The sequence below is a fragment of the Salmo salar genome, chromosome ssa07 (assembly GCF_905237065.1).
Source record: "Salmo salar chromosome ssa07, Ssal_v3.1, whole genome shotgun sequence".
Lineage (NCBI taxonomy): Eukaryota > Metazoa > Chordata > Actinopteri > Salmoniformes > Salmonidae > Salmo > Salmo salar.
In genome coordinates, this window is record NC_059448.1 from 22,326,713 (window position 1) to 22,353,742 (window position 27,030).

Genomic DNA, 27,030 nt, shown 5'->3' on the forward strand with positions numbered 1-27,030 from the left:
GACTGACACGGGTCAATTGTAGGGTAACTTGGGGTAAAACGCCACCCTACCTCAAGATCATTTTTCTGGACTGGCTTAAATTGTGATGAGACAGAATACATTTGTTGTTGGGCAAGAGTAGTGGCAAGCAGGGAAAGTGTTGGGGGGGGGGGGTGACAAGTGGTTTCTGTGAGAAGTACAGGCATGTTTTACCCAGGTGGCAGTTACCCTAACTTACCCAAACAGGTAGGCCTATATTATATTCACTGTGCTTATGCAAGTTTTTCGCTTGCATTAGCACAGTGAACATAATATAGGCCTACCTGTTTGGGTAACTTGGGGTAACCGCCACCTGGGTAAAACAAGTCACCAAAAATGAGTTTCTCAGTACTTCTACATAATAATGGGGGGAGACACACCCACAAAATGTGTACCCCTTTTTCTCCCTAATTTCATGACATCCAATTTGGTAGTTACAGTCTTGTCCCATTGCTGCATCTGGGAGGTGAAGGTCGAGAGCCATGCGTCCTCCGAAACACAACCCAGCCAAGCCGCACTGCTTCTTGACACAATGCTCGCTTAACCCGGAAGCCAGCAGCACCAATGTGTCGGAGGAAACACCATACACCTGGCGACCTTATCAGCGTGCACTGCGCCCGGCCCGCCACAGGAGTCGCTAGAGCGCGATGTGTGTGTGTGTACGTCCATGTGTGTGCATGTGTGTGTCACCTTGACCCCACAGGAACTGCAGAAGAGGGCAGGGGGAGACCAGGTCACCCTCCCACTACTATAGGCCTGGACAGCGACATGGAGGGCCACATCAAACACACCATCATTACTGCAGAGAGGGAGAGAGGGGACGTCACCACAATTAGACAGGCAGATTGAGCACGCAGTACTGTAGTCTACACTGCATGGTTTTATAGGCTTGGCAAAAGGCTGGTGAAAGCTCGTCCTTATGGCTAGGGCCCCTCTAAAACCCAGTCCCTGTTTTCAGAGGTAATATGAGATCACCCTCTCTCTCACACACACAGACAGGTGCACACACTTGCACACACACAAGCACACACACACAAACAGCTGGAGTTAAACACTTATAAAAAAAAGGGTTCCAAAAGGGTTCTTTAGCTGTCCCCACAGCAGAACCCTTTTTGGTTTCAGTTACAACCCTTTTTGGTTCCAGGTAGAACCCTCTGTGGAAAGGGTTCTACGTGGAACCCAAAGGAGTTCTACCTGGTACCGAAAAGGTTCTACCTGGAACCAAAAAGGGCTCTTCAAAGGGTTCTGCTATGGGGACAGCCGAAGGAACGTTTTTAGGTTCTACGTAGATAGCACCTTTTTTTCTAAGAGTGTTAGAGAGTGTGTGTGTGCTTGCTTGTATGTGCGTCCAGCTCCACTCCCCACTCCTCTGTGCTGTGTGGTTCTGTGTGAGTGGGTTCCCAGCTGGAGCGTTGTCTGAGCGGTGCGGTGCCACTGGCTCTGTTATTGGGGAGCCGCGCTGCCTAATTGCCTATAAAGCAGTGATGAATGAACGGAGCAGAGGGGATATTTACAGCATAGTTAATGGGAGCCTCCACACTGACTGAGCGAGTGTGTGTGTGTGCGCTGTCCTGACTGACCCATCCAGGTTCTGCCAAAACTATTGCAGTGAACTTAAAAGACATGGTGTTGAATGATAATGGACAGGAGCAGAAGCCATCAAAATGGCCAATATTCTCAAAAAAGCTTTTTGGACACAACCCTTAGCTTTTTAGTACCTAAATGACTGAGACCACTAACATTATGTTATTCATTTTGATATTGGAACATCATTATACTTCCTGAACTGAAATGGACACCCGGGTAACAATATATACCATTTAAAATATGCTTTTATCCAAAGTGACTTTTGTATGGGTGGCCCCAGTGGGAATCAAACCCATGTCCCTGTTGTTGCTAGCGCAATGGTCTACCAACTGAGCTACACAGGAGGAATAACAGGTTCTTACTTGTTGATGAGGACAATGTCAGGCAGCCAGACCTTCCCAGCAGGAAGTCGCATCACCTCGATCCCGTCATTTTCTTTAGGTTTCCAGGAGAGACGGTGGTCTGTCCACTCCTGATATCACAGCGATGTGTGTGTGTGTGTGTGTGTGTGTGTGTGTGTGTGTGTGTGTGTGTGTGTGTGTGTGTGTGTGTGTGTGTGTGTGTGTGTGTGTGTGTGTGAGAGAGAGAGATAGACAGAGAGAGGAATTGTCCATGTGTGTTTTGGGTGTTGGGTTTAAGTTTCAATGATTCAAAAACAGATGGAAATATCACGAGAAAGACAGGAGATAGAAAAAGAGGAGGGAGAAAGGTGCATGTGAGCGGGAGAAACAGAGAGAGACGGAGGCGGTAACTTTCTGATTGGAAATCTAACCACTTCGTCATTTGATCAATTTATTTCACATTTTCCAGCTAGTGTCATTAACTATAGGGAGCACAATATTGCAGTGCATTTGGCCATGAATAATATCAATAACATTTGCATAAGTTTTTCATTTTGCATAAACTGTGTATTATTATTTCAAATGTTCTTACTGGGTGCATGATTTGTATTGCGGTGTTGTGTGTATTGACATTTTAGCTTTATAAAGCTCTGTTGATGCACGGAGAAATGTTTTACATGCAAATAAAGTTATTGAATTGGAGCCTGGGTCAAGGTAGACTGAATAGTGAGAGTGAGAGTGACAGAGACAGAGACAGACAGAGAACAGTTTGTACACACACTTACCAGGTTCATGATAACGATTGTGCTCATCTCTTCTGCTTTCATGTTCTAGGGAGAAAGAGCACACAGTAAGGTCGTGGTGCATTATGGGAAGGCCCTCCACTACAAGACAGCTGGGAACAATGTGGATGTCTGCACTCCTCTCTCTCTATACCAGAAACCAGAGAGGGGTAATGTTTGGAAACAGGGGTACAGTGGGGATAAAAGGGGTGAGTTGTTGGGGTTTGGTGGTACAGTACGTAGAAGTCACCTCTAACTACTGATTCAAGGTCAGATATTTTTTTATCCCCCTAATGATTATGATTAGAATGCCGGTTGGGTAATCTGATCTTAGATCTGTGGTGAAAAGCAACAGTGAATGGGGTTGGAGTGATTGTCCCTGAACCAGGGGCATATAGTTGCACTGAGCACAGACCGGCCAGGCACTGCTATTTAAAACCTGCAGAAGAATGTCAGCTAGCTAGACAGCTGTCCTGACCTAGCAGAGAGAGGAAAGGAGATGAGAGGGGGAGAGGGAGGGGTCTAGCTAGACAGCTGTCCTGACCTAGCAGAGAGAGGAGAGAAGAAGAGGAGGGGGGGATGGGAAGAAGGGGTGAACCATGTAACTCTCCCTCTATCTATCACCTGATCTCTACATAGCCCTATCACTTACTCATTCACTTCCTGTAACACTTTGGATGTGTCATGTTCACTGGTATGTTGATGGAATGTTGCCAGTAATGTAGTGGTTATGTGTGTTTGTGTGTGAGTGCGTGTGTGTGTGTTGCGGCACCCCTTACCAGGCTGACGAAGGAGGAGAGGATCATGCCAATCCGGACCACCACCTTGGCGCCAGGTGAGGCCGCAGGGCGAACCTTCAGGTTGTAGTTGTTGAACAGGGCTTTCATCAGCTGCTTCTCCCCCTCCGACGCACCTGAAAGGGGAAGGAGGGAGGATGGGACCATAGAAGGACATAAAATGCTATAATATAATATACAGTTGAAGTCGGAAGTTTACATACACTTAGGTTGGAGTCATTAAAACTCGTTTTTCAACCACTCCACAAATTTCTATTTAACAAACTAGACTTTTGGCAAGTCGGTTAGGACATCTACTTTGTGCATGACACAAGTCATTTTTCTAACAATTGTTTACAGACATATTATTTCACTTATAATTCACCGTATCACAATTCCAGTGGGTCAGAAGTTTACATACACTCAGTTGACTGTGCTTTTAAACAGCTTGGAAAATTCCAGAAAATGATGTCATGGCTCAAGAAGCTTCTGATAGGCTAATTGGCATCATTTGAGTCAATTAAAGGTGTATTTCAAGGCCTACCTTCAAACTCAGTGCCTCTTTGCTTGACATCATGGGAAAATTAAAAGAAATCCGCCAAGTCCTCAGAAACAAAATTGTAGACCTCCTCAAGTCTGGTTCATCCTTGGGAGCAATTTCCAAATGCCTGAAGGTACCACGTTCATCTGTACAACAATAGTACTCAAGTATAAACAACATGGGACCACGCAGCCGTCATACCGCTCAGGAAGGAGACGGGTTCTGTCTCCTAGAGATGAACGTACCTTGGTGCAAAAAGTGCAAATCAATCCCAGAACAACAGCAAAGGACCTTGAGAAGATGCTGGAGGAAACAGGTACAAAAGTATCTATATCCACAGTAAAATGAGTCTTATATCGACATAACCTGAAAGGCTGCTCAGCAAGGAAGAAGCCACTGCTCCAAAACCGCCATAACAAAGCCAGACTACGGTTTGCAACTGCACATGGGGACAAAGATCGTACTTTTTGGAGAAATGTCCTCTGGTCTGATGAAACAAAAATAGAACTGTTTGGCCATAATGACCATCGTTATGTTTGGAGGAAAAAGGGGGAGGCTTGCAAGCTGAAGCACACCATCCCAACCGTGAAGCACGGGGGTGGCAGCATCATGTTGTGGGGATGCTTTGCTGCAGGAGGGACTGGTGCACTTCACAAAATAGAGGGAGGAAAAGTATGTGGATATATTGAAGCAACATCAAGACATCAGTCAGGAAGTTAAAGCTTGGTCGCAAATGGGTCTTCCAAATGGACAATGACCCCAAGCATACTTCCAAAGTTGTGGCAAAATGGCTTAAGGACAACAAAGTCAAGGTATTGGAGTGGCCATCACAAAGCCCTGACCTCAATCCTATAGAAAATTTGTGGGCAGAACTGAAAAAGCGAGTGCGAGCAAGGCCTACAAACCTGACTCAGTTACACCAGCTCTGTCAGGAAGAATGGGCCAAAATTCCCCCAACTTATTGTGGGAAGCTTGTGGAAGGCTCCCCGAAACGTTTGACCCAAGTTAAGCAATTTAAAGGCAATGCTTCCAAATACTAATTGCGTGTATGTAAACTTCTGACCCACTGAGAATGTGATGAAAGAAATAAAAGCTGAAATAAATCATTCTTTCTACTATTATTCTGACATTTCACATTCTTAAAATAAAAGTGGTGATCCTAACTGACCTAAGACAGGGAATTTTTACTAGGATTAAATGTCAGGAATTATGAAAACTGAGTTTAAATGTATTTGGCTAAGGTGTATGTAAACTTCCCACTTCAACTGTATCTGGGTTGGTAAATTGATTGTGCTGGAATATAAGCCTATACTTTGGTGGGTCGTCAGGACTAGCCACTCCCGGCATAAAGCATGTTGTGGAACGGTGCATCCTTAACCTTCTGCACCTCACTACTCTGAAATATTCTTTTACATTTTTTGTCAACCAAAACAGAGAGAGAGAGAGAGACATATACAAATACTATTTGAAATCCTTGCCATTGCAACAGACAAGCTCAATCAAGCGCAGCTGAAGTATTTCAAAAGATTTCAAATCTGAATTGAACCCAGGTCTGGTGAAAGGTCAAGCCCCTGTATAACCAGCCCGGTGGCCTTGTAAGCGTCCAACCCTTAGTCGCGCCAAACTGTCCAATATTGATGCAGGGTAGCACTTCCATGCATAACTACTGTTTTCCCCTCTTCCTCTGAAGGTTTCACAGCACTTATAATGGCCAGCTTTGGAGGCAGCAGCATTCATCATGTGGCCCTACGAACCAGTGGCCCAGCAGGACCGCCTCTGACAGGGACAAATTACAGCCATCACAATACCAGGCACCTCCATTAGCCAAGCACAGGAAGGGACAGACAGATGGGGAGCTGGAGAGCAGGGAAGGACTCAGACAGTTGTTAAGCGTTTAGCACCTTTGCCTCTCCCATTTAGGCTACACAAAGTAGGCTTCGAAATCAGGTAGGATGTGTGCGTAGAACTTATTTGGGATAAAAGTATACACCAGATTTTTACGTGAGCTCACGACAAAGGCCACTGTCACTTGTTATTCAGTGGCCTTTTAACTGTACAGAAATGATAGATAGATAGATAGCTGAGAGTAGAGGCAGAAATGAGTCCTTCTGTATAGATGCCAGATGCCACACACACACCTCCCCTCAAACGAACTACAAACAGCTGGGTGGTATTTTTTATTTTTTTTAATGTAGAAATCTAAAAAAGAAATCACCATTATGGACCTCTCTTAATTATAAAGCTCAATCATACTGATATGGTTTGGGGTGGTTTCTCCTGGGGAGTTTCGGGAAGACAGGATTCCCCTAAATGTACATTGGAAATAGGTTGTGACTCATATATAGTAAGTAGCCGAGGCCTAAATAATGCAGTTGGTCTGTTCTTTTTGCTCCAAGTACTTCTCCTATTGATATATCTTGTAATAATCTTGTAATTTAAATCATATCTGTTTGATGTCAGACTGATTTTATGGTTCACTCACTGCTTGATAGAGTTGCACATAGTAAAGTGCATGTTTTAGGGGAACGCGCATAAAATAGCCGGCCCATCAACACTTGACAACAATTGAAATAAGTAGGTATTTTCAAACTACATCGACCGTGAGTTACCATGTCTCCACAACTCTGTTTCTGAAGTCCCACTTACCTCCCACCGCGTACAGGCCACACAAGCAACATAACAGCAGGAGCAAGTCCAGGGTCCTCATGGCGACCCACAAACCGACAGGCCTTCAAAACAGTAAGTATGTATTCTCTTTTACACGTCAAATATTAGTTATTATGCTGTTTGTGCGGTGTAGTTCCTCGGTCTCGGTGTAAATCCAGAGTGTTGCTGTCTGTCAGTCAGGCAGCTCGAGTTAACGGCTGTCTGCTCAAATTACCTCCACGTGAGCGGGGGCACTGTGTCCACCGGGACAGACCGCAGACGACTTGCATTGGAGACGCAGGGATTTGATTAAGATTCTCATAAAGTACCAGTCAAACGTTTGGACACACCTAGTCATTCTAGGGTTATTCTTCATTTTCACTATGTTCTACATTGTAGAATAATAGTGAAGACATCAAAACTATGAAATAACACATGGAATCATGTAGTAACCAAAAAAGTGTTAAATGAGATTCTTCAAAGGATTCACCCTTTGCCTTGATGACAGCTTTGCATACTCTTGGCATTCTGTCAACCAGCTTCACCTGGAATGCTTTTCTGGCAGTCTTGAAGGAGTTTCCACATATGCTGAGCATTTGTTGGCTGTTTTTCCTTCACTCTGCGGTCCAACTCATCCTAAACCATCTCAATTGGGTTGAGGTCGGGTGATTGTGGAGGTGAGGTCATCTGATACAGCACTCCATCACTCTCCTTCTTGGTCAGATAGCCCTTACACAGTCTGGAGGTGTGTTGGTCATTGTCCTGTTGGAAAAACAAATGATAGTCCCACTAAGCGCAAACCAAATGGGATGGCATATCGCTGCAGAATGCTGTGCCTTGAATTCTAAATTAATCACTGACGGTGTCACTAGTAAAGCTCCCCCACACCATCACACCTCCTCCACCATGCTTCACGGTGGGAACCACACATGTAGAGATCATCCGATCACCTACTCTGCGTCTCACAAAGACACAACGGTTGGAACCAGAAATCTCACATTTGGACTCATCTGACCAAAGGACAGATTTCCAATGTTCTAATGTCTATTGCTCGTGTTTCTTGGCCCAAGCAAGTCTCTTCATCTCATTGGTGTCCTTTGGTATTGGTTTCTTTGCAGCAATTCGACAATGAAGGCCTGATTCACGCAGTCTCCTCTGAACAGTTGATGTTGAGATATGTCTGTTACTTGACCTATGCGAAGCATTTATTTGGGCTGAGATTTTTGAGGCTGGTAACTCTAATGAACGTGTATCCTCTGCAGCAGAGGTAACTCTGGGTCTTCCTTTCCTGTGTTGGTCCTCATGAGAGCATGTTTCATCATAGCGCTTGATGGTTTTTGCGACTGCACTTTCAAAGTTCTTGACATTTTCTGAATTGACTGACCTTCACTTCTTAAAGTGATGATGGACTGTTGTTTCTCTTTGCTTTTTTGAGCTGTTCTTGCCATATTACGGACTCGGTCTTTTACCAAATAGGGCTATCTTCTGTATACCACCCCTACCTTGTCACAACACAACTGATTGGCTCAAATGCATTAACCTGTTAGGGCTAGGGGGCAGTATTGACACGGCTGGATAAAAAACATACCAGATTTAATCTGGTTACCACTCCTACCCAGTAACTAGAATATGCATATACTTATTACATATGGATAGAAAACACCCTAAAGTTTCTAAAACTGTTTGAATGGTGTCTGTGCGTATAACAGAACTCAAATGGCAGGTCAAAACCTGAGAGATTCCTTTACAGGAAGTGGCCTGTCTGACCATTTCTTGAACTTCTTTTCCATCTCTATCTTTTACTAAGGATCTCTGCTCTAACGTGACACTTCCTACGTCGTCCATAGGCGCTCAGAGCCCGGGAAAAAACAGAATGTCGTCATCCCAGCCCCAGGCTGAAACACATTATCGCCTTTCTCAAGTGGCCGATCAAGGGACTCTGGGCTTAGGCGCGTGACCCGACCGCCCCCGCCTTTGTGATTTTTTCCTCTGTTTGCCGAAAAGGAGATTCCCTGTCGTAATATTATCGCTTTTCTACGAGAAAAATGGCGTAAAAATTGATTTTAAACAGCGGTTGACATGCTTCGAAGTACGGTAATGGAATATTTAGAATTTTTTTGTCACGAATTGCGCCAGGCGCACGACCCTTCTTTACCATTTCGGATAGTGTCTGGAACGCACGAACAAAACGCCGCTATTCGGATATAACGATGGATTATTTTGGACCAAACCAACATTTGTTATTGAAGTAGCAGTCCTGGGAGTGCATTCTGACGAAGACAACAAAAGGTAATCAAACTTTTATAATAGTAAATATGATTATGGTGAGTGCTAAACTTGCCGGGTGTCTAAATAGCTAGCCCGTGATGCCTGGGCTATGTACTTAGAATATTGCAAAATGTGCTTTCACCAAAAAGCTATTTTAAAATCGGACATATCGAGTGCATAGAGGAGGTCTGTATCTATAATTCTTAAAATAATTGTTATGCTTTTTGTGAACGTTTATCGTGAGCAATTTAGTAAAATGTTAGCGAATTCCCCGGAAGTTTGCGGGGGTATGCTAGTTCTGAACGTCACATGCTAATGTAAAAAGCTGGTTTTTGATATAAATATGAACTTGATTGAACAAAACATGCATGTATTGTATAACATAATGTTCTAGGGTTGTCATCTGATGAAGATCATCAAAGGTGAGTGCTGCATTTAGCTGTCTTCTGGGTTTTGGTGACATTATATGCTAGCTTGAAAAATGGGTGTCTGATTATTTCTGGCTTGGTACTCTGCTGACATAATCTAATGTTTTGCTTTCGTTGTAAAGCCTTTTTGAAATCGGACAGTGTGGTTAGATTAACGAGAGTCTTGTCTTTAAATAGCTGTAAAATAGTCATATGTTTGAGAAATTGAAGTAATAGGATTTTTAAGGTTTTGAAAATCGCGCCACAGGCTTCAAGTGGCTGTTACGTAGGTGGGACGAATTCGTCCCGCCTAGCCCATAGAGGTTAAGAAGGAAAGTAATTCCACAAATGAACGTTTAACAAGGCACACCTGTTAATTGAAATGCATTCCAGGTGACTACCACATGAAGCTGGTTGAGAGAATTCCAACATTGTGCAAAGCTGTCAAGACAAAGGGTGGCTACTTTGAAGAATCTCAAATAGAAAATATATTTTGATTTGTTTAACACTTTTTTGGTTACCACATGATTCCATATGTATTATTTCATAGTTTTGATGTCTTCACTATTATTCTACAATGTAGAAAATAGTAAAAATAAAGAAATACCCATGAATGAGTAGGTGTGTCCAAACTTTTGACTGGTACTGTATATTGAGAAAGTTCTTTAGCCTACACATCCATATTCAGGGCATGACTGTGCTAGATTAGGTTATATCAAAACTTTTTCAATTGATTAAGGGATACATTCAAACTAACTAATCAATTTGATCCCTTACCTGTTTTAAATAAAGAGGAAGGTTATGTTCGAGGCTACAAGGTTGGGAATGCATAAAATCCTACAATTAAATATAAAAAAAATAACAAGGGATGAGAGTTTGGGGTTTTTATTTTATGGGGGAATATCATTTGAAGATGTATTTGAATCACTGCCAGCATAATTAGTCTATGTAGTTTCTGAAGTGTTTTGGCCAGAAGAGTAGAGTCCTCATAACCCTAGTTATTAATGCAATGTACTTTTAGGTCATTTGTGAAAGTTAGTCATACGAATTACTCACGCTTATCTCTGCTATTAAACTAAAATATGATACAGAGATTTTAATAGTGAGATTAATTATGCTGTTGAAACCCTTGCATACTTAATGGTGCATTTCCATACAGGATTTACACCAGTGTTTTCCCCAAAAGGCTCAGACTTGTCTTTTTCTATCTACTCAGGCACGCACCTGTGTCACACTGGGCCATGGCTCTGGTGGACCTGCTCTCACTTGGGCCAAAGCCAGACCACTGGTACTTTTCAGCTGGCATTTACAATTACTAACTGTGAAATGTACACCTCACCTTCAGCCGTTTTGATTATGCAGAGGTTGTTGATTCTGCTCTTCACAAGTGTTTACTGTCAGCCCTAGCTATGGAAACACAATTTCATTAATATAACACAAGGGTGTATTCGCTAGTGTAACACTGGTGTTACAGTCGAAATCAACAGAGGACTTCTGAGGTGAAAAGCAGAGAATGGATGACTCAAATGGCCTACAGTTAGGCAACGCGCATGAGCTGCCTGTCACTGTCAGGATAAAGATGCAATTGGATAAGTAGATAGATGGGCTGTCACCACAGAGAGTCATTGGCACATCTGAAAATATTGACGGGTCCTGCTTCTCTTTAAAATAAAGCCCGCTGTGCTGGGTCAATTTTGGCCCGGCTGCGGTCGCACCGGTCCCGGCATAATGCAGAGAAAAGCCCCAAAGGCACCCACGACATATGCCGCCGCCCGATCCGCACTTCACGAGCACCCGTCGTGAAGTCCCGGTATTTTATGATGCTCTGTCAGTAGCATCTGGAGCCCCGCCAATTTAATTACCATAGAAGCTAACTATTAACAACTCGCCAACTGGTGTCAACTCAACACCCACGCTAGTCCAAAGTCAGTTTACAAAGCTTCCTTTTTGATACTAACTCAAAGAGAGGGGTTCATTTGTACCATCTTTTCACAACCGTCTATCTTATCTCTTGAAGAATATCAAGTGGCACATGAATGGGTTGCTTCTGATGGCGAGGAGATATGGGAATCAGATCATCGATCCTATCAGATATGCTCAGCAGTGATATCTTAATTAAGTAGTCATCAATGATATTTTAATTAAGTAGTCATCAATGATATATTAATTAAGTAGTCATATGCACAAGGGAATGACCAGACATTAGTTATTTGTCAAACAGTACATAGCCTTGGTTATTTGCGTAGTTGTAACAAGTATGAAAGAAAGCACAGTACACGATTTAAAGAAGCAAATCCAGGAGACCAGTTATATTTTTTTTTACAATCATACAAATATATTAGTTTTTATTCAATTATATCCAATAATATGCCTCCCTTGACATTGTGTAAGTTATTATAGAAATGAATACAGATCATATTGCAAATGCAGAGAAGACAAGGGTTCAAGGAGGAAGAGTGTTTACGGGGAAAGGGAAGGGGAGAGTAAATAGAGGACTCCTTGACTTTCTTTTTTGATGTGTCCAGTAAATGTTGGGCGCATGCATGCTTGTAGTACGGTCTGTCTGTGACTCTCTCTGCTGCCGTAGGCTATAGTGCTCAAATCAACCTCGGATAGATAGAACTTTAATGTCCCACCTCCCATTCCCTTCTTTTTTTTCCTGTCGTCCATGTTTATTATAGTGTCATTGTTTTGTTACAAAAATAGTGTCATTGTGGCGTTTTAGTTAGCTGGAAGACTGATGCACTGTTTTTGCATTGGAAGACGAGAAAAAAAGTTATATGGAGATTTTCTTAATCCTTTTTTGGAAGACTTCATCATTATTATCATCATCACAATAACTTGGATCATCCATGCAATACAAAACTCTAGGGGCTCCAATGTACAAAGCAGACCACTTTGATTGATCGCAAAATCACACAAGTGGGTTATACAGTGTGTGTGTGTGTGTGTGTGTGTGTGTGTGTGTGTGTGTGTGTGTGTGTGTGTGAGAGAGAGACGGTGAGCGAGCAGTGTATATGCTGCTGGAGAGCTAGTTAGATTCCTCTCAAGGTTCATAGGTCAGCGGTCATCCAGTTTGATCGTAGCCAAAAGGTAAATATCCTTCCTTCTTTGCACTCTGTCACTCACTAATATTTTACTTTTCTGTTTGTCTTTTAGTTTGCATTGTCGGGTTGAGGTTCAATGTTGGGTGGGTGGCGCACTAATCAGAGTCTGATTAGAAAATAAACAGGTTGAATAGAGAGACATGCAGTACATGGACGGACCAACTGTGACATATCCATTACAAAACTCAAATTCCATCGACAGAATCCCCAAAAAGAACATTCTTTACGACAGTCACAATATCCCCAACAACAATACCCCTCACCGATGACAATCAATCAATCGCGGTCTTCACCAACAAGATCCCACTTTTAAAAACAGTAGTACATCTTCCCTTTAGCATAGTCAACGTACAATCACCTTGCAAAGCCACTGTGTACCGTCGTACCATAGTAGGCCTGGGCTCAAACACTATTCTAAATCTTTCAAACAGTTGGGAGTGTTTTGTTTGCCCTAGTCCTCATGAAGTGCCCAATGGGAGGGGTTTGCACTCATGCCAGTATTCTATTGGTTCCATTATGCCGGGCAAGCTCAATCAAGCCATGATAAAGTATTTGAAACGATTTCAAATAGTATTTGAACCCAGGTCTGGTATACAGTACCTCTGGGCAGCTCCCCAGCTTAGCTCTTATTTTAAAGGTGACCTCTGCAATTTACATCTGCGCCAGCCCAGCCCGACTCCATGCAGGAGTGCTGTGTGTGCATTGCAGATGTGCTTCAGGAGAGCACTATACCTTTTAAAATGCAGCGTTACTCCAAGGTCTAACAGGATGGGGGATTGGAGATAGCTACGGGCCAGTGGTATTTTACCATTAAACTCATGGTTGGGTTTTAAAAAATGAATATATATATATCTGAGAACGGGGCCGTTGGTTCGTCTCTCTCTGTTTTTTGTCTATTTTCTACTGCATTGCAGATGTAGGGAGAAGGACTACACCCCAAAGGAACACACACAGACACACGTGACGGCAACCCCACTCACTCACAAACAAAACATTCGAAAAATAAAAAGATCTGACAAACAACACATTTTAGCTTTATATTTGCTAAGTCATTAAACACGTATATATCCTCTGCGTTGCATGTTTTAATGAAGTTCACTGCTTTCCGCCCGAGGACTAGCGCTCATTGATTTGGCTTCTCGACGTATTCCTCTCCTCATTCACTCACTCTTATGCTGTCAGGAGCGCGCACGGAGTGAACAGACACATTTCCACACGTAAAATACATGTATTGTAGACAGGCTGTACACAGAGATGGGCACAGACAGATGGGACGCAGAGAAGATGCGCGCACATGCGCACAGCCTCTGCCTTCAGGTTGAAGGGAAGTTGTGTTCGGGAGACGGATCAATAGAGGAAGCCTCTCTCCCTCTCTCTCTCTCTCGCTGTCTTTCTCTCTCCATCCCTCTTCCCCCGAGTCCTCCAGAAGACCTAAACTGCAGTTCTCTCTTTCTCTGACTGGGGAGAAATGGAGGGTGAGAAGGCGGGAGAGACGGAGGGGAGGGAGAGAAGGCCCCCTGGGAACCAAGGGCAAACGGAGCGTGTGAAGTGTACTCCTGCACAGAACCTCTTAACACTTAACCTTGTTTAATAACCGTATCTGTCACAACACACACGCACATTCGAACGGCCTTACACACACATGCTTAAGCATGCACAAGCATCCACAAGCTCTCTCCCACTTCCACGGTGAGAATGAATGTGTTAATATAATGTCATACGCATTCTAAAGGGATGCGGTTTTGCATGTGAAATCCTGGAGCAATTTATGGGGGAGTTTAGCAGCTGTAAATCCAGTTCTTTATCTTTCTGATCAATGTACAGTACCAGTCAAAAGTTAGAACACCTACTCATTCAAGGGTTTTTCTTTATTTTTACTATTTTCTACATTGTAGAATAAGAGTGAAGACATCAGAACTATGAAATAACACATATGGAATCATGTAGTAACCCAAAAAGCGTTAAACAAATCAAAATTGATTTTATATTTGAGATTCTTCAAAGTAGCCACCTTTTGCCTTTGAGGACAGCTTTAGGCACTAAACTTTTGACTGGTACTGTATGTGGTCAGGTAAAACATGGGATGGACAGATAAAGTATATAGGCAATAGATGAATGGCGGCACCATACAGGTTGCAAAATAGATTGGAAGAGATTTTCGATGCGCGGATTCCATGGCACGTGGTTTATGAACTGATACACAAAACGACGCTTGATTCAAAAATGTGTTTTTCAATTAAAATTATAGTAAATTCCTGCCACCAACAGAATGTTGTGTACAGTGTACAGGTCAAACACCCATTTCGGCTATGCAGATTTTGCTGCGAAGACACAGAATCATTAGATCACTTATTCTGGTATTGCCCCTATGTAGCTTGATTCTGGTCACAGGTTCAGGAGTTTGTAAAAAGTCATAACAGTGTTCCAGAATGAACCCTACAAATAGCACTGTTGGGCGTTCTGGAAAGCCATAGTCAATCAATCAACACCATAATAATACTCTTAGCTAAAATGTTCATTTTTAAATCACAATCTGTTGATAATATGGGATTACAAAGGTTCAGAATCTAGGTTAGACATCACAGAAAAATATGACACAAAGAAATCAAGAGAGCATGGTCTTTGGAGACGGGTGGGATGGGCTGAGAAAAGCTGAGGGGGTGAATATAATCTGTAGTAGTTGTGACTGAAAATAATATATATCATGTGTACTGGACATGTCTGAGCACTATGAATCCAAATGTTTAAAAAAAATCCAATGAATCCAAAGGTGTATCAAGAATGGTCCACCACCCAAAGGACACATGGGCCAGCATCCCTGTGGAACGCTTTCGACACCTGGTACAGTCCATTCCCCGATGAATACAGGCTGTTCTGAGAGCAAGGGAAGGGTGCAACTCAATATTAGGAGGGTGTTCTTAATGTTTTGTACACTCGGTATATGTTATATTATGTAAAAAAAAAAAAGTACCATGTATGTAAAAATGTATTTGTAACAAAAATGTATTTGTAACAAAGTTACGTTGTCCTCCGAAGGGGAAGGGGGGTGGATGGGACAATAAAAAATAAAAAAACGAGATTAATGGCCGTCTTTAGACACAGTCATTTAAGCTGAATGACTTGAAGTGTTATCTAATTGGCCGAAGGAAGGCGTAGGATATGAAGAGATGATGAGGAGGGTGTCTGTTCTTCGATGTATTCAACACTTTGAACACTTTGAACACGGCACACCACACACATATGAATGCACACACACACACACACACACACACTTGCCACTCCATACACATATTTATAGTCTCCCCTCGATGCATCTAATGAAAGAAGGTCAAACACTGCAAACCTAACATCTACGGGACTATATAAAACAGCAGTCCATCTGAATAACAACATAATCTTCCTCTACTGTACAGTACCATTTGCAATATGCTATTGGATGCTATCCCATCTTCATTATTGCAATTTAGACACAGATGTAAATAAATAAACTCTGAATACAGTCGGACTTGATTTGATTTGTTGTGTGTCTGGGTGCGTGGGCATGTGTGTACATTTTAAGATGGAAGCATCTACCCTGCTGGTTTTGATGTCAGATTAACACGAGAAGAGGAGGAATCTCACAGCCTCGTCAACTACGTCAGATTAGAGCCATATACTTCACAATACATTATACCCCTGCATCGATATGTTATAAACTGCAACCATACACTCCATAACCTACCTACATACGCTAGCATAGCAGCACCCGGTGGCTACGTACATGTACATACAGGTGCTCACACCTTGTGCGTTCATAGATATACTGTACGTGCATGTATACACACACACACACACACACACAACGTTTTTTTAGATGTTAGAACAAATTGAATGTGGTGTAAAGTTGCACCTATCCCTACAGTGACACAAACATACCCTTATGAACACACCCCAATCAGATGTGATGTGTAATAACAATGACATACACACACGTAAATGCACTCGCATTCATTACCTCTAATGTACCGTGATCTCGACCGGCTGAAGAGGACGGTACTCTGTTGCGTTGCTAAGTGACTAGTGGGTATCAGTGTGGTACTATCACGACTACGTTGTCTTCGTACATCATCTGCTGCTACTCAGGTAACTTACTCAGCGTTATCCCTTAACTTACTTACAGTACACTCTTATCTCATAGCTAATATTAACTAACGCTAATCTAGGTGCGTTTGTAGAGTTGTGATGGAAAAGTTATGTCAAGGAAAGACATTGGGAGGGGGGGCGTATAATAATATGTTGCAAACAGTAAAATCACAGGATGCATAGCTATTTCCCAAATATCCCATTTCTGGATTCACTGACCTTATTCAACATTGACTGGTTTGATAAACCAGTAGAAGCCATCGCTTAATGTATCCTCTTATTCTCTCTGCTCACCTCTTCTCTCATCCCCTCCCCCTCTCCTTCCCTCTATACCATCTCCTTTTCGCTCCTGTCCTTCCCCCCCTCCACCCCATCTCCACCTCCTCCTCCCCCTCACCTGACCAGTCTCACGCCATTTAGCTGGGAATCTTCCCAGAGACTCATGTTCTCAAAACCTTTGTTCAATAGGACATGCTTGGAATTAGCTCGTGGAATCAGTGGGTCAGGCGTGGTGTGTCAATGTGTGTTTTGTATGTGTCTGTGTTAACGTGAGCCTGTTGTCTCAGCACCTGGGGGGGGGGCTGGCAAAATACATCAAACTAAAGCTATTTAAATGCTTAATTGAAGTGATTAATCTGAACCAATGAGGAAGTGTTAGCCACAGTCGTAGACAGACACACACCCTGTAGGCCTCTATCTTCTGCTGCTTATGAAGGTGGACTGTACAACATTGGTCCAATAGGGTTGCAACACTGCAGTGTATACAGCTTACAAATCTTCACAACAGGTTGTGTGTGTGTGTGTCTGTGCGTGTGCGTGTGTGTGCATGTGTGTGTGAGAGATGCCTGTTGTTAACACCTTATTTGGGATTACCTGGTCTGCCACGGGGAGAAGCCATCATAATTCCCATAATTCTCTCTGAACCTTCGTTCCTTCCTTTCTCTCCTTTGGCTCGACAAAACAAGCATGCTCAGTCTAAAATAAGGACCCCCTATCTACCACTCTGCCCTAGCTCTGGATACTTCCCAAATGGCACCCTGTTCCTTACATAGTGCACTACTTTTGACCAGTCCCCATAGGGCTCTAGGGTGCCATTTGGGATGGGACGCATACAGAGCTCAAATCCCTCCAGTAAACACGTCAACATGAACAAAAAAACACTCATCATAGAATTATAGACTTACGTCAGTAACTGGCAGAAAGATTGTTCGTGGCTAATCTTCTTCTTTTTTTAAATGGAGTAGGAAGCACATGTAGCTCCTTCTAGCTATACATTCTCATCCTTATTACTAAACCATCGTCCTCTTATTATTATGTCTGTGACTTTAGCATCCGGTCTTTACCCTTAGCAACATCGTTGTTGTGCAGCATGGGATGTGACACTGACAGCACAAGTTACAGGTTGATAATAGTCTATGGTTGCATTGGACATAGAACCCTTTCCCCTGTAGAGCGCTACTTTTGACCAGGGCTCTGGTCAAAAGTAGTGCACTATATAGGGATAGGGTGCCATTTTGGCGCACCCTATGAGACATGATGGCGAGATGTGCGTTTAAAGAAGGCTTGTTTCCTTTTGCATAATAACTAACACACTTGACCCAGTGTTGGAGAGGTTCAGTGCATACTAGTTGCTTATTACATATAGAGATTAACAAGAAGAAATCAACGTGGAACTAGGAGGTCGTTAGCCCGGGTGCCAGTCTGTTTGCTATGACAATCCCATAAGGATTTTGACAGTGGAAACTGACTGGCACCCAGGCTAGGAGGTTGTAGCCCTCCGAAAAGAACCACAACTGTCCTGCAATATCACATACCCAACCAGAAAATAAACCCCACAGTGGGGTATGCTGTATCTCCCTGGCTTACATGCTGACCAGACCGTTTGCGCGCATGTTGATCTTGTCCACCCAACCCAGAGGCGATCAGGACACCCAGGTTGAAATATCAAAACGAACTCTGAACCAACAATATTCATTTGGGGACAGGTCGAAAAGCATTAAACATTTATGGCAATTTAGCTAGCTAGCTTGCTGTTGCTAGTTAATTTGTCCTGGGATATAAACATTGGGTTGTTATTTTACCTGAAATGCACAAGGTCCTCTACTCCGACAATGAATCCACAGATAAAGGGTAAACTGAGTTAGTTTCTAGTAGTCTCTCCTCTTTCTTCTTCTTCTTCTTGATATGGCGGTTGGCAACTAACTTTAAGGTGCATTACCACTACCAACTGGACAGGAGTGTGGATCTCAGTTCATTTTTCAATCGCCCACGTGGGAATATGCTCCTAAAAACCAATAGGAGATAGGAGAGGCGAGACTTGTAGCGCATCAAGCGTCACAAATAGAACCAAGTTCTATTTTAGCGCCTGGCTACGCAGACGCTCGCGAGCAGTGTGGGTGCAATGATTGAATAACATGTATGTGTAAATGTATTTTGCAACGCTAGCACACGCGACGCGGGCGGTGTGGTCAGCATGTTAGGGGCATGAGCTAGAGAAATGATCTAGTATAGTTATAGGATGGTGGAACGCATGGCTGGGCACAGAGAGGGTAAAGCAGTCAGTTTAATAATAACCTACATGGACAAACAGACTTCCAGAACATCTACACCATCTCACTGATTATATCGTCATCATTCTTCAACCCCTGACCCGCACACAATCACCCTCTCCCTCTGCTGCCCAGCGTGTGTGTGCGTGTGTGCGTGTGTGCGTGTGTGTGTGTGTGTGTGTGTGTGTGTGTGTGTGTGTGTGTGTGTGTATGAACACAATCGTGTGTGTAGTTCAGTGCAGCAGGGAGGTTTCTCTCTCTCTTTTAAGAGTTGGGGAGATTTTGATCAGTGTAAGCTGCTGTTAAACAGCCCTAGAGAGGACCAAGAAGGTTTTTTCTTGTGCTGCCGAGTGGAAAACTGAGGTTAACGAGGGAAAGAAAAAAAATGAAAAAAGCTCCATCAGTATGGAGGAGATACAGTAGCTATGGTCACAAAGGTGCTGATGGACAGAGAAGACCCGCTAACCGATAACTAAGAACAAAAGGATGTTTTGGGCGAGCTTCCAAAATGGCACCCTATTCCCTTTGTAGTGCACAACTTTTGACCACAGCCCACACAAAGTAGTGCACTATATTGAAAATAGGGTGCAGACGCATCCTGGATCAACCCAACATTAGTATGGATGGAAGCTTTAGGAATGTAGAACAATAGGCCCCCCCTGCTGCTCAGTGGGGCAGGGGGGAAACATTTGACCGTGACAACCCTGTGTAATAAAAACAGGAAGACATTGTTCGTTGTGAAGTGAAGTAGATTAAAAACAGACGATGCTGATGATAGGTGTCGGTCTTCTTTCCGGGAATTTCCCGTGGTGGATGTGTATATAGTTGTGACGGGACCAGTGCATGCTGCGACGCACCCAGCCTCATTCCTCAGGTTTTATTGCTCTGAAATCTCAGACTCATACAGGGGCGGTGTTGGGTAAGAGAAGGGACGGGGGCTGCAGTGGGTGGGGGACACACCATGTCTTTTAAAGAAGGGTTCCATTGGCATTTATTTCCCCACCCCTTCACTATTGCATTATGGGAGATAGAGTTCTTCTAATGCTACCATCAAGTAGCTCTATTGCTTCTATATATCATCCCTGTAGTTCCTTTAGGTGCCCATGCCAGTGCCCAGTGCCCGTATGTCCGCCCCTGTGTTCTCTGTGCGCTAGGAGGTTTTGGTTTTTGAGGGCGGGTCTTTTTTGCCGTTCTGCAGCACAGGTGAATCTGAGGCCTTGGCCATTTTCTTGGGCGAACTCAGCTCGGCGACCACCACCACTTCATGTAGCGACGGCTCCCTGTACATAGCCACTGTAGGGGGGAGGGAAGGGATGTGAGAAAAGGGAAGAGGGAGACAGAATAATATTGAACAGAACAAATCTCTTTTTTAAATAGATCTGAGTGCATCATGAAAAGCAAATGTGACAAAATGACAGAGACAGCTAATGACCATAATTAACTTCCTTCTGTACTGTACTGCACCTTCAATGAGTTTGGGCAGGAAGTGGGCGGCCCCCTTGGTCTTCTTGACCCTGTTGCCCTTCATGACCTGTCCGTCCCGGTTGATGCCGATGTACCAGGCCCTGCCCGACTGGGTCTGCCGGTACAGGATGGACGAGTACGTCACGTAGTAGTTCTCAAACACACTTTCTTTAAACTTGCACTCTGGAGTGAAGTGTTCCTGTGGATTAGAAGACACAGACACACACAGATAAAGCATAGGTGAACACATAGCGAATACAAGCGCATGTGTGCATACACACACACTCTTAGAAAAAACTCTAAAGGGTTTTTCGGCTGTCCCCATAGGAGAACCCTTTTTGGTTTGAGAGAGAATCCTTTTTGGTTCCAGGTAGTGCTGTTTTGGGTTCCATGTAGAACCCTCTGTGTAAAGGGTTCTACATTGAACTCAAAAGGGTTCTAGATAGCACTCCGGGTCAGTGGAGAAGAATAACAGATTGGAAGTGCTGACCATTTTGTATTCATTCCATTATTTATGTATTTATTTTCCAATTCCAAAGGCTCAGCTGGGGAATGGCGGGAAATGGAGCCCACATTTCATTGTGACAGGGTTAGGAGAGCATCTGTGTCTGCTGTGAGGAAAATGAACACATAACCACACACACACACACACACACACACACACACACACACACGCCCACACACGGAGGCTATCTGTCTTCTCTCTCTCTTGTGTCATAACAAACACACGCTCGCTCTCAAACACACACAAGGAAAAAATTGACAAAAGGAAGAAAAAAACACATTTTAACACACAGATGACATTCTGTTTCCAGTAACAACCAGCAATCAACAGAAGTCCTTCAGCCCCTTACCCAGTTCAACCCAGTTCGACTGTCCCATCTACAGTGGGGGGAAAAAAGTATTTGCTCCCCTGCTGATTTTGTACGTTTGCCCACTGACAAAGAAATGATCAGTCTATAATTTTAATGGTAGGTTTATTTGAACAGTGAGAGACAGAATAACAACAAAAAAATCCAGAAAAACGCATGTCAAAAATGTTATAAATTGATTTGCATTTTAATGAGGGAAATAAGGATTTGACCCCTCTGCAAAACATGACTTAGTACTTGTTAGCAAAACCCTTGTTGGCAATCATGGAGGTCAGACGTTTCTTGTAGTTGGCCACCAGGTTTGCACACATCTCAGGAGGGATTTTGTCCCACTCCTCTTTGCAGATCTTCTCCAAGTCATTAAGGTTTCGAGGCTGACGTTTGGCAACTCGAACCTTCAGCTCCCTCCACAGATTTTCTATGGGATTATGGTCTGGAGACTGGCTAGGCCACTCCATGACCTTAATGTGCTTCTTCTTGAGCCACTCCTTTGTTGCCTTGGCCGTGTGTTTTGGGTCATTGTCATGCTGGAATACCCATCCACGACCCATTTTCAATGCCCTGGCTGAGGGAAGGAGGTTCTCACCCAAGATTTGATGGTACATGGCCCCGTCCATCGTCCCTTTGATGCGGTGAAGTTGTCCTGTCACCTTAGCAGAAAAACACCCCCAAAGCATAATGTTTCCACCTCCATGTTTGACGGTGGGGATGGTGTTCTTGGGGTCATAGGCAGCATTCCTCCTCCTCCAAACACGGCGAGTTGAGTTGATGCCAAAGAGCTCCATTTTGGTCTCATCTGACCACAACACTTTCACCCAGTTGTCCTCTGAATCATTCAGATGTTCATTGGCAAACTTCAGACGGTCATATATATGTGTTTTCTTGAGCAGGGGGACCTTGCGGGCGCTGCAGGATTTCAGTCCTTCACGGCGTAGTGTGTTACCAATTGTTTTCTTGGTGACTATGGTCTCAGCTGCCTTGAGATCATTGACAAGATCCTCCCGTGTAGTTCTGGGCTGATTCCTCACCATTCTCATGATCATTGCAACTCCACGAGGTGAGATCTTGCATGAAGCCCCAGGCCGAAGGAGATGACAGTTCTTTTGTGTTTCTTCCATTTGCGAATAATCGCACCAACTGTTGTCACCTTCTCACCAAGCTGCTTGGCGATGGTCATGTAGCCCATTTCAGCCTTGTGTAGGTCTACAATCTTGTCCCTGACATCCTTGGAGAGCTCTTTGGTCTTGGCCATGGTGGAGAGTTTGGAATCTGATTGATTGATTCCTTCTGTGGACAGGTGTCTTTTATACAGGTAACAAACTGAGATTAGGAGCACTCCCTTTAAGAGTGTGCTCCTAATCTCAGCTCGTTACCTGTATTAAAGACACCTGGGAGCCAGAAATCTTTCTGATTGAGAGGGGGTCAAATACTTATTTCCCTCATTAAAATGCCAATCAATTTATAACACTTTTGACATGCGTTTTTCTGGATTTTTTTGTTATTCTCTCTCTCACTGTTCAAATAAACCTACCATTAAAATTATAGACTGATCATTTCTTTGTCAGTGGGCAAACGTTCAAAATCAGCAGGGGATCAAATACTTTTTTCCCTCACTGTATAGTCACCCATATCACCTTCCACAATCTCTGTCTCTCTCCTCTCTCTCTGTGTCTCTCTCGTGTCTCTCTGTCTCTCTCTCTCCTCTCTCTCTGTGTCTCTCTCGTCTCTCTCCTTTCTCTCTGTCTCTCTCCTCCTCTATCTATCTCTTCCTCCATCCCACCGTCATTTGGTAACCTTGTTGAGGAGCAAACCAATTTGCAGGATTGATTTGGAGCCTTGATGTGACTGGTGAACAGAAACGCTCTGAATAAGGACTTTACTCTCCCTCTCTTTCTCATCCCTCTCTTTATTTCTCCTTTTCCCGCTCTTTACCTCTCCTACTTCTTTCCTCTTTTTCAGTTTTTTTCCCTCATTATCTTCTCTCTCACTCTCCCACTGTTTCCCCCTTTTCCCTCTCTCTTTCTCCCTTCTACATCTCTCTCTCTCTCTCTTGCCATTTCTCCCTCTCTCTCCATTCCTCCCTCTCTCCATTTCTCTCTCTCCCCCTTCTCACTCTCTTTCTCCCCCTTCTCGCTCTCTCTCTTGCTCTGTGTGAAAAATGATATGACGAACAGTCACATAAACTCTGAAGGATCTAAAATGATAAATCCCATCCAATTAACTGATCCACTCATTAACTTACTGTTAATAGCAAATCTATCATTAGTTCATGAAATTGTTTGCACTATAAGGTCCAGCCCATGCAATCATCCTTAAAATGTGGTGGATCGCCTCCCGGGTGGTACAGTGGTCTAAGGCACTGCATCGCAGTGCTAGCTGTGCCACTAGAGATCCTGGTTCGAGTCCAGGCTCTGTCGCAGCAAGGCCGAGACTGGAAGACCCATGGGGTTGCGCACAATTGGCCCAGCATTGTCCGGGTTAGGGGAGGGATTGGCTGGCAGGGTTGTCCTTGTCCCATCGCGCTATAGTGACTCCTGTTGCGGGCTGCGCGCACTGCACACTGACACGGTCGCCAGGTGTACGGTGTTTCCTCTGACACATTGGTGCAGCTGGCTTCCGGGTTAAGCGGGCATTGTGTCAAGAAGCAGTGCGGCTTGGCAGGGTCGTGTTTCGGGGGGCGCACGGCTCTCAACTTTCGCCTCGCCCGAGTCCGTACGGAAGTTGCCGCGATGAGACAAGACTGTAACTACCAATTGGATACCATAAAAAAAGGGGTAAAACAAACGTATGTGGTGAATCTTTTGAAGGAGTTAATACCGCATGCATAGTTGCCTGCACTCACACACACACACACGCGCGCACACACACACACACACACACACACATACAAACCTTCACAGAGATATCTCCCTGAGCTAACAGTGTGAAGGCACGAGGGACAGTACCCTTCTATAGCAGGTCCTCATACACTCTTAGAAATACACTGAGTGTAAAAAACATTAGGAATACCTTCCTACTATTGAGTTGCACCCTCTCAGACAGCTTGAATTTTTCCGGACATGGACTCTACAAGGTGTCGAAAGCATTCCACAAGGATGCTGGCCCATGTTGACTCCAATGCTTCCCACAGTTGTGTCAAGTTTGCTGGATGTCCTTTGGGTGGTGGACAATTCTTGATACACACGGGGAACTGTTGAGCGTGAAAAACCAAGCAGCGTTGCAGTTCTTGACACACTTAAACCAGTGTGCCTGGCACTTACTACCATACCCCGTTCAAAGGTACTTAAATATTTTGTCTTGCCCATTCACCCTCTGAATAGCACACATACACAATCCATTTGTCAGTTGTTTCAAGGCTTAAAAGTCCTTTACACAATGTAGTGGCACCTTTCCTTGATTCATCACATCCTAGCTCCTCGTCTCCTTCTCAAATCTCGTTGGAGGAGAAGGTCAGAAGGGAAGGACCTTAGACCCTTTCCTCCAATACAGTTGAGGCGGAGGCGAGGAGAGAGGATGCGTCGAATCGAGGACAGATTCATTGAGAAAGAGCTGATGTGTGGCCCCTGTGAGGACCCAACCAAAACACTATGAGGCCCCTGAGGGCCCCAGACATGGCAGGGCTCATGCCACCTCATTAAATAAGCAGTCCATTGGGGCGCCTAAACACAGCCAGTCAGTCCCTCTCCCCACCAGGTTCATCAATAAACAAGGCAACAGTAAACATGTTGTCCCCCATGAATGATGCTGCGCCCCCCTTGGGCCAATCAGTGTAATTTTGAAAATGGCAGATCTCTATGGCAAGACGCATCATTCACCCAAGTTTAATCAAAATTGGGCCAGTGATGTCAGATATCACGTGGGTCAGTTAGACTCATATCCCTGAGAATGTGTGGCAAATTTCATCACTCTGAGTCAAACAGATCAAGAGATATAAACATATGCCTGTTATAGCACCACCGTGTGTTCGATATGAATGTTCTCACATATGTTGAGTCTTGACAGTGTTTGCAACATGTGTACCAAATTTTGTTACAATACGAATATCCTTGACTGATTTATATGCATATATGTACCAGACCACGCCCATGCGAATGTTTATTGGTCCACGCCCATGTAAAGGTTTATTGTGTTGTGAGACCTTTGTCCATAGGTGCCACATATCAAGTTTTGTGTAGATCGGTCATTCGGTGACAGAAGAGTAGCGTGTTTTTCACAAATTTCAAAATGGCGGAAAATCCGTCATGGCAGACCTTAACGGTCCCGAGGCAATTTCTTTCCTTGTGAGGAGAGTGACCTTTGAACCGAATTTCCTGACTAGGTCAAATTGGGTGCGGGGCGTGACCTTTCAATATTTGCATTTTAAATCTCCTGTTATAGCGCCACCATCTGGCCAATCAGTGTAATTTTGTAAATGCCGGATCTCTATAGCAAAACAAATAGAGTTTCGTGAAGATCGGGCCAGTGCTGTCTGAGATCGTGTGTGGCTAACGTATGTACTAACAGACAGAGACAGATCCACAGTCCCCTCCCCGATTTAATTGTGGGGGACAATAAGAACCACGCAGCCCTCTGAGCTGCCATTGGGGAATGAATTAATTAATGGAGGGAGGGAGGGGAAGGCCGAAGGCCTAAAATGAAGGGAATGAAGGAAAGGAAGAATCATAAAAAGTACCCATCACTCCAAAAAGGAATGATTGTGTTGAAATGAATGAACCCAAAGCTGCATCCCTTAGCCTAGGACTAGGAGAGAAGGAGACTTGTATCATGAGATGTGCCCGGCCCAAACTCTTCATCACACACAGACATATTAACACAGGCAGGCATGCTTACACACACATGCACACAAGTGCGCACGGACGCACATACGCACACACACACAACCACACACTCAATCACGCAGACAGGCAAGCTTACATGCGTACACGCACACACACACACACACACACACACACGACAATGACTCCCCCTGAACTGATTATATCAACTCTGCAGGACATCAGCAATGTTTCTTCGTAGGATAACAGCCACTTAAACAGAACGATCGTTTAAACAGGAGGCTGAGCCACCCAACACACCAACCACAGGACACAACTGCACACCCATTTATCGTAGACATCCTTCTCATCCCTCTCTTTCCCTTTCTTTCTTTCCTCTGCTGAAGGCTATTCCCATTGGTAGCCCCCTCTAATCCTTCTCTTTGTTTTGGTCCTCCACTCTGTCTACCCCGTTTCTATCGTTTTACCTTAGATAGCTATTTATAACTTGTCAAAAATGTCCAGATCAACTAGCCCATGTGAGTTTTTTTTATCACTCAAATATCATTGGAAAAAAAAACATGGCAAAATGTATAGAATTGCAAGAACATTTGCTTTGAAACTACAAAATGTTCTTTGCACCCAATGACAAAATGTGTAGAATTGCAGGAAATAAGCTTTAAACCTGCAAAAATTCTCTCAACCAACAAGAGGGGTGTGAAAAGTTTGTGTCATGAACAGTGCTTGTGCCCATGTAAATAGATGTGGTGGGTGAGCGCATGCAGGGGAGGCGGGG

General features: G+C 43.9%; 2 protein-coding genes across 3 annotated transcripts in view; both read right to left on the reverse strand.

Annotated features, from left to right (window-relative positions):
* chrnb1 (cholinergic receptor, nicotinic, beta 1 (muscle)) overlaps window positions 1-6,977 on the reverse strand; it is a 28,274-nt gene extending 21,297 nt beyond the window's left edge. For both annotated transcript variants that reach the window (XM_014206823.2, XM_014206824.2), the window contains exons 1-5: window positions 6,692-6,977; window positions 3,508-3,641; window positions 2,732-2,776; window positions 1,968-2,077; window positions 709-817 (exon numbers count right to left, since the gene is read on the reverse strand). In XM_014206823.2, the coding sequence (XP_014062298.1) occupies window positions 709-817; window positions 1,968-2,077; window positions 2,732-2,776; window positions 3,508-3,641; window positions 6,692-6,752 (459 nt within the window). In that variant the 5' untranslated portion in view covers window positions 6,753-6,977. The remainder of the gene's footprint in view (window positions 1-708; window positions 818-1,967; window positions 2,078-2,731; window positions 2,777-3,507; window positions 3,642-6,691) is intronic.
* Window positions 6,978-11,655: 4,678 nt separating this feature from the next.
* Window positions 11,656-27,030, reverse strand: part of fgf11a (fibroblast growth factor 11a) — a 141,020-nt gene continuing 125,645 nt past the window's right edge. Inside the window, exons 5-6 of the mRNA XM_014206821.2 lie at window positions 20,609-20,807; window positions 11,656-20,437 (exon numbers count right to left, since the gene is read on the reverse strand). Of these exons, the coding sequence (XP_014062296.1) occupies window positions 20,295-20,437; window positions 20,609-20,807 (342 nt within the window). The 3' untranslated portion in view covers window positions 11,656-20,294. The remainder of the gene's footprint in view (window positions 20,438-20,608; window positions 20,808-27,030) is intronic.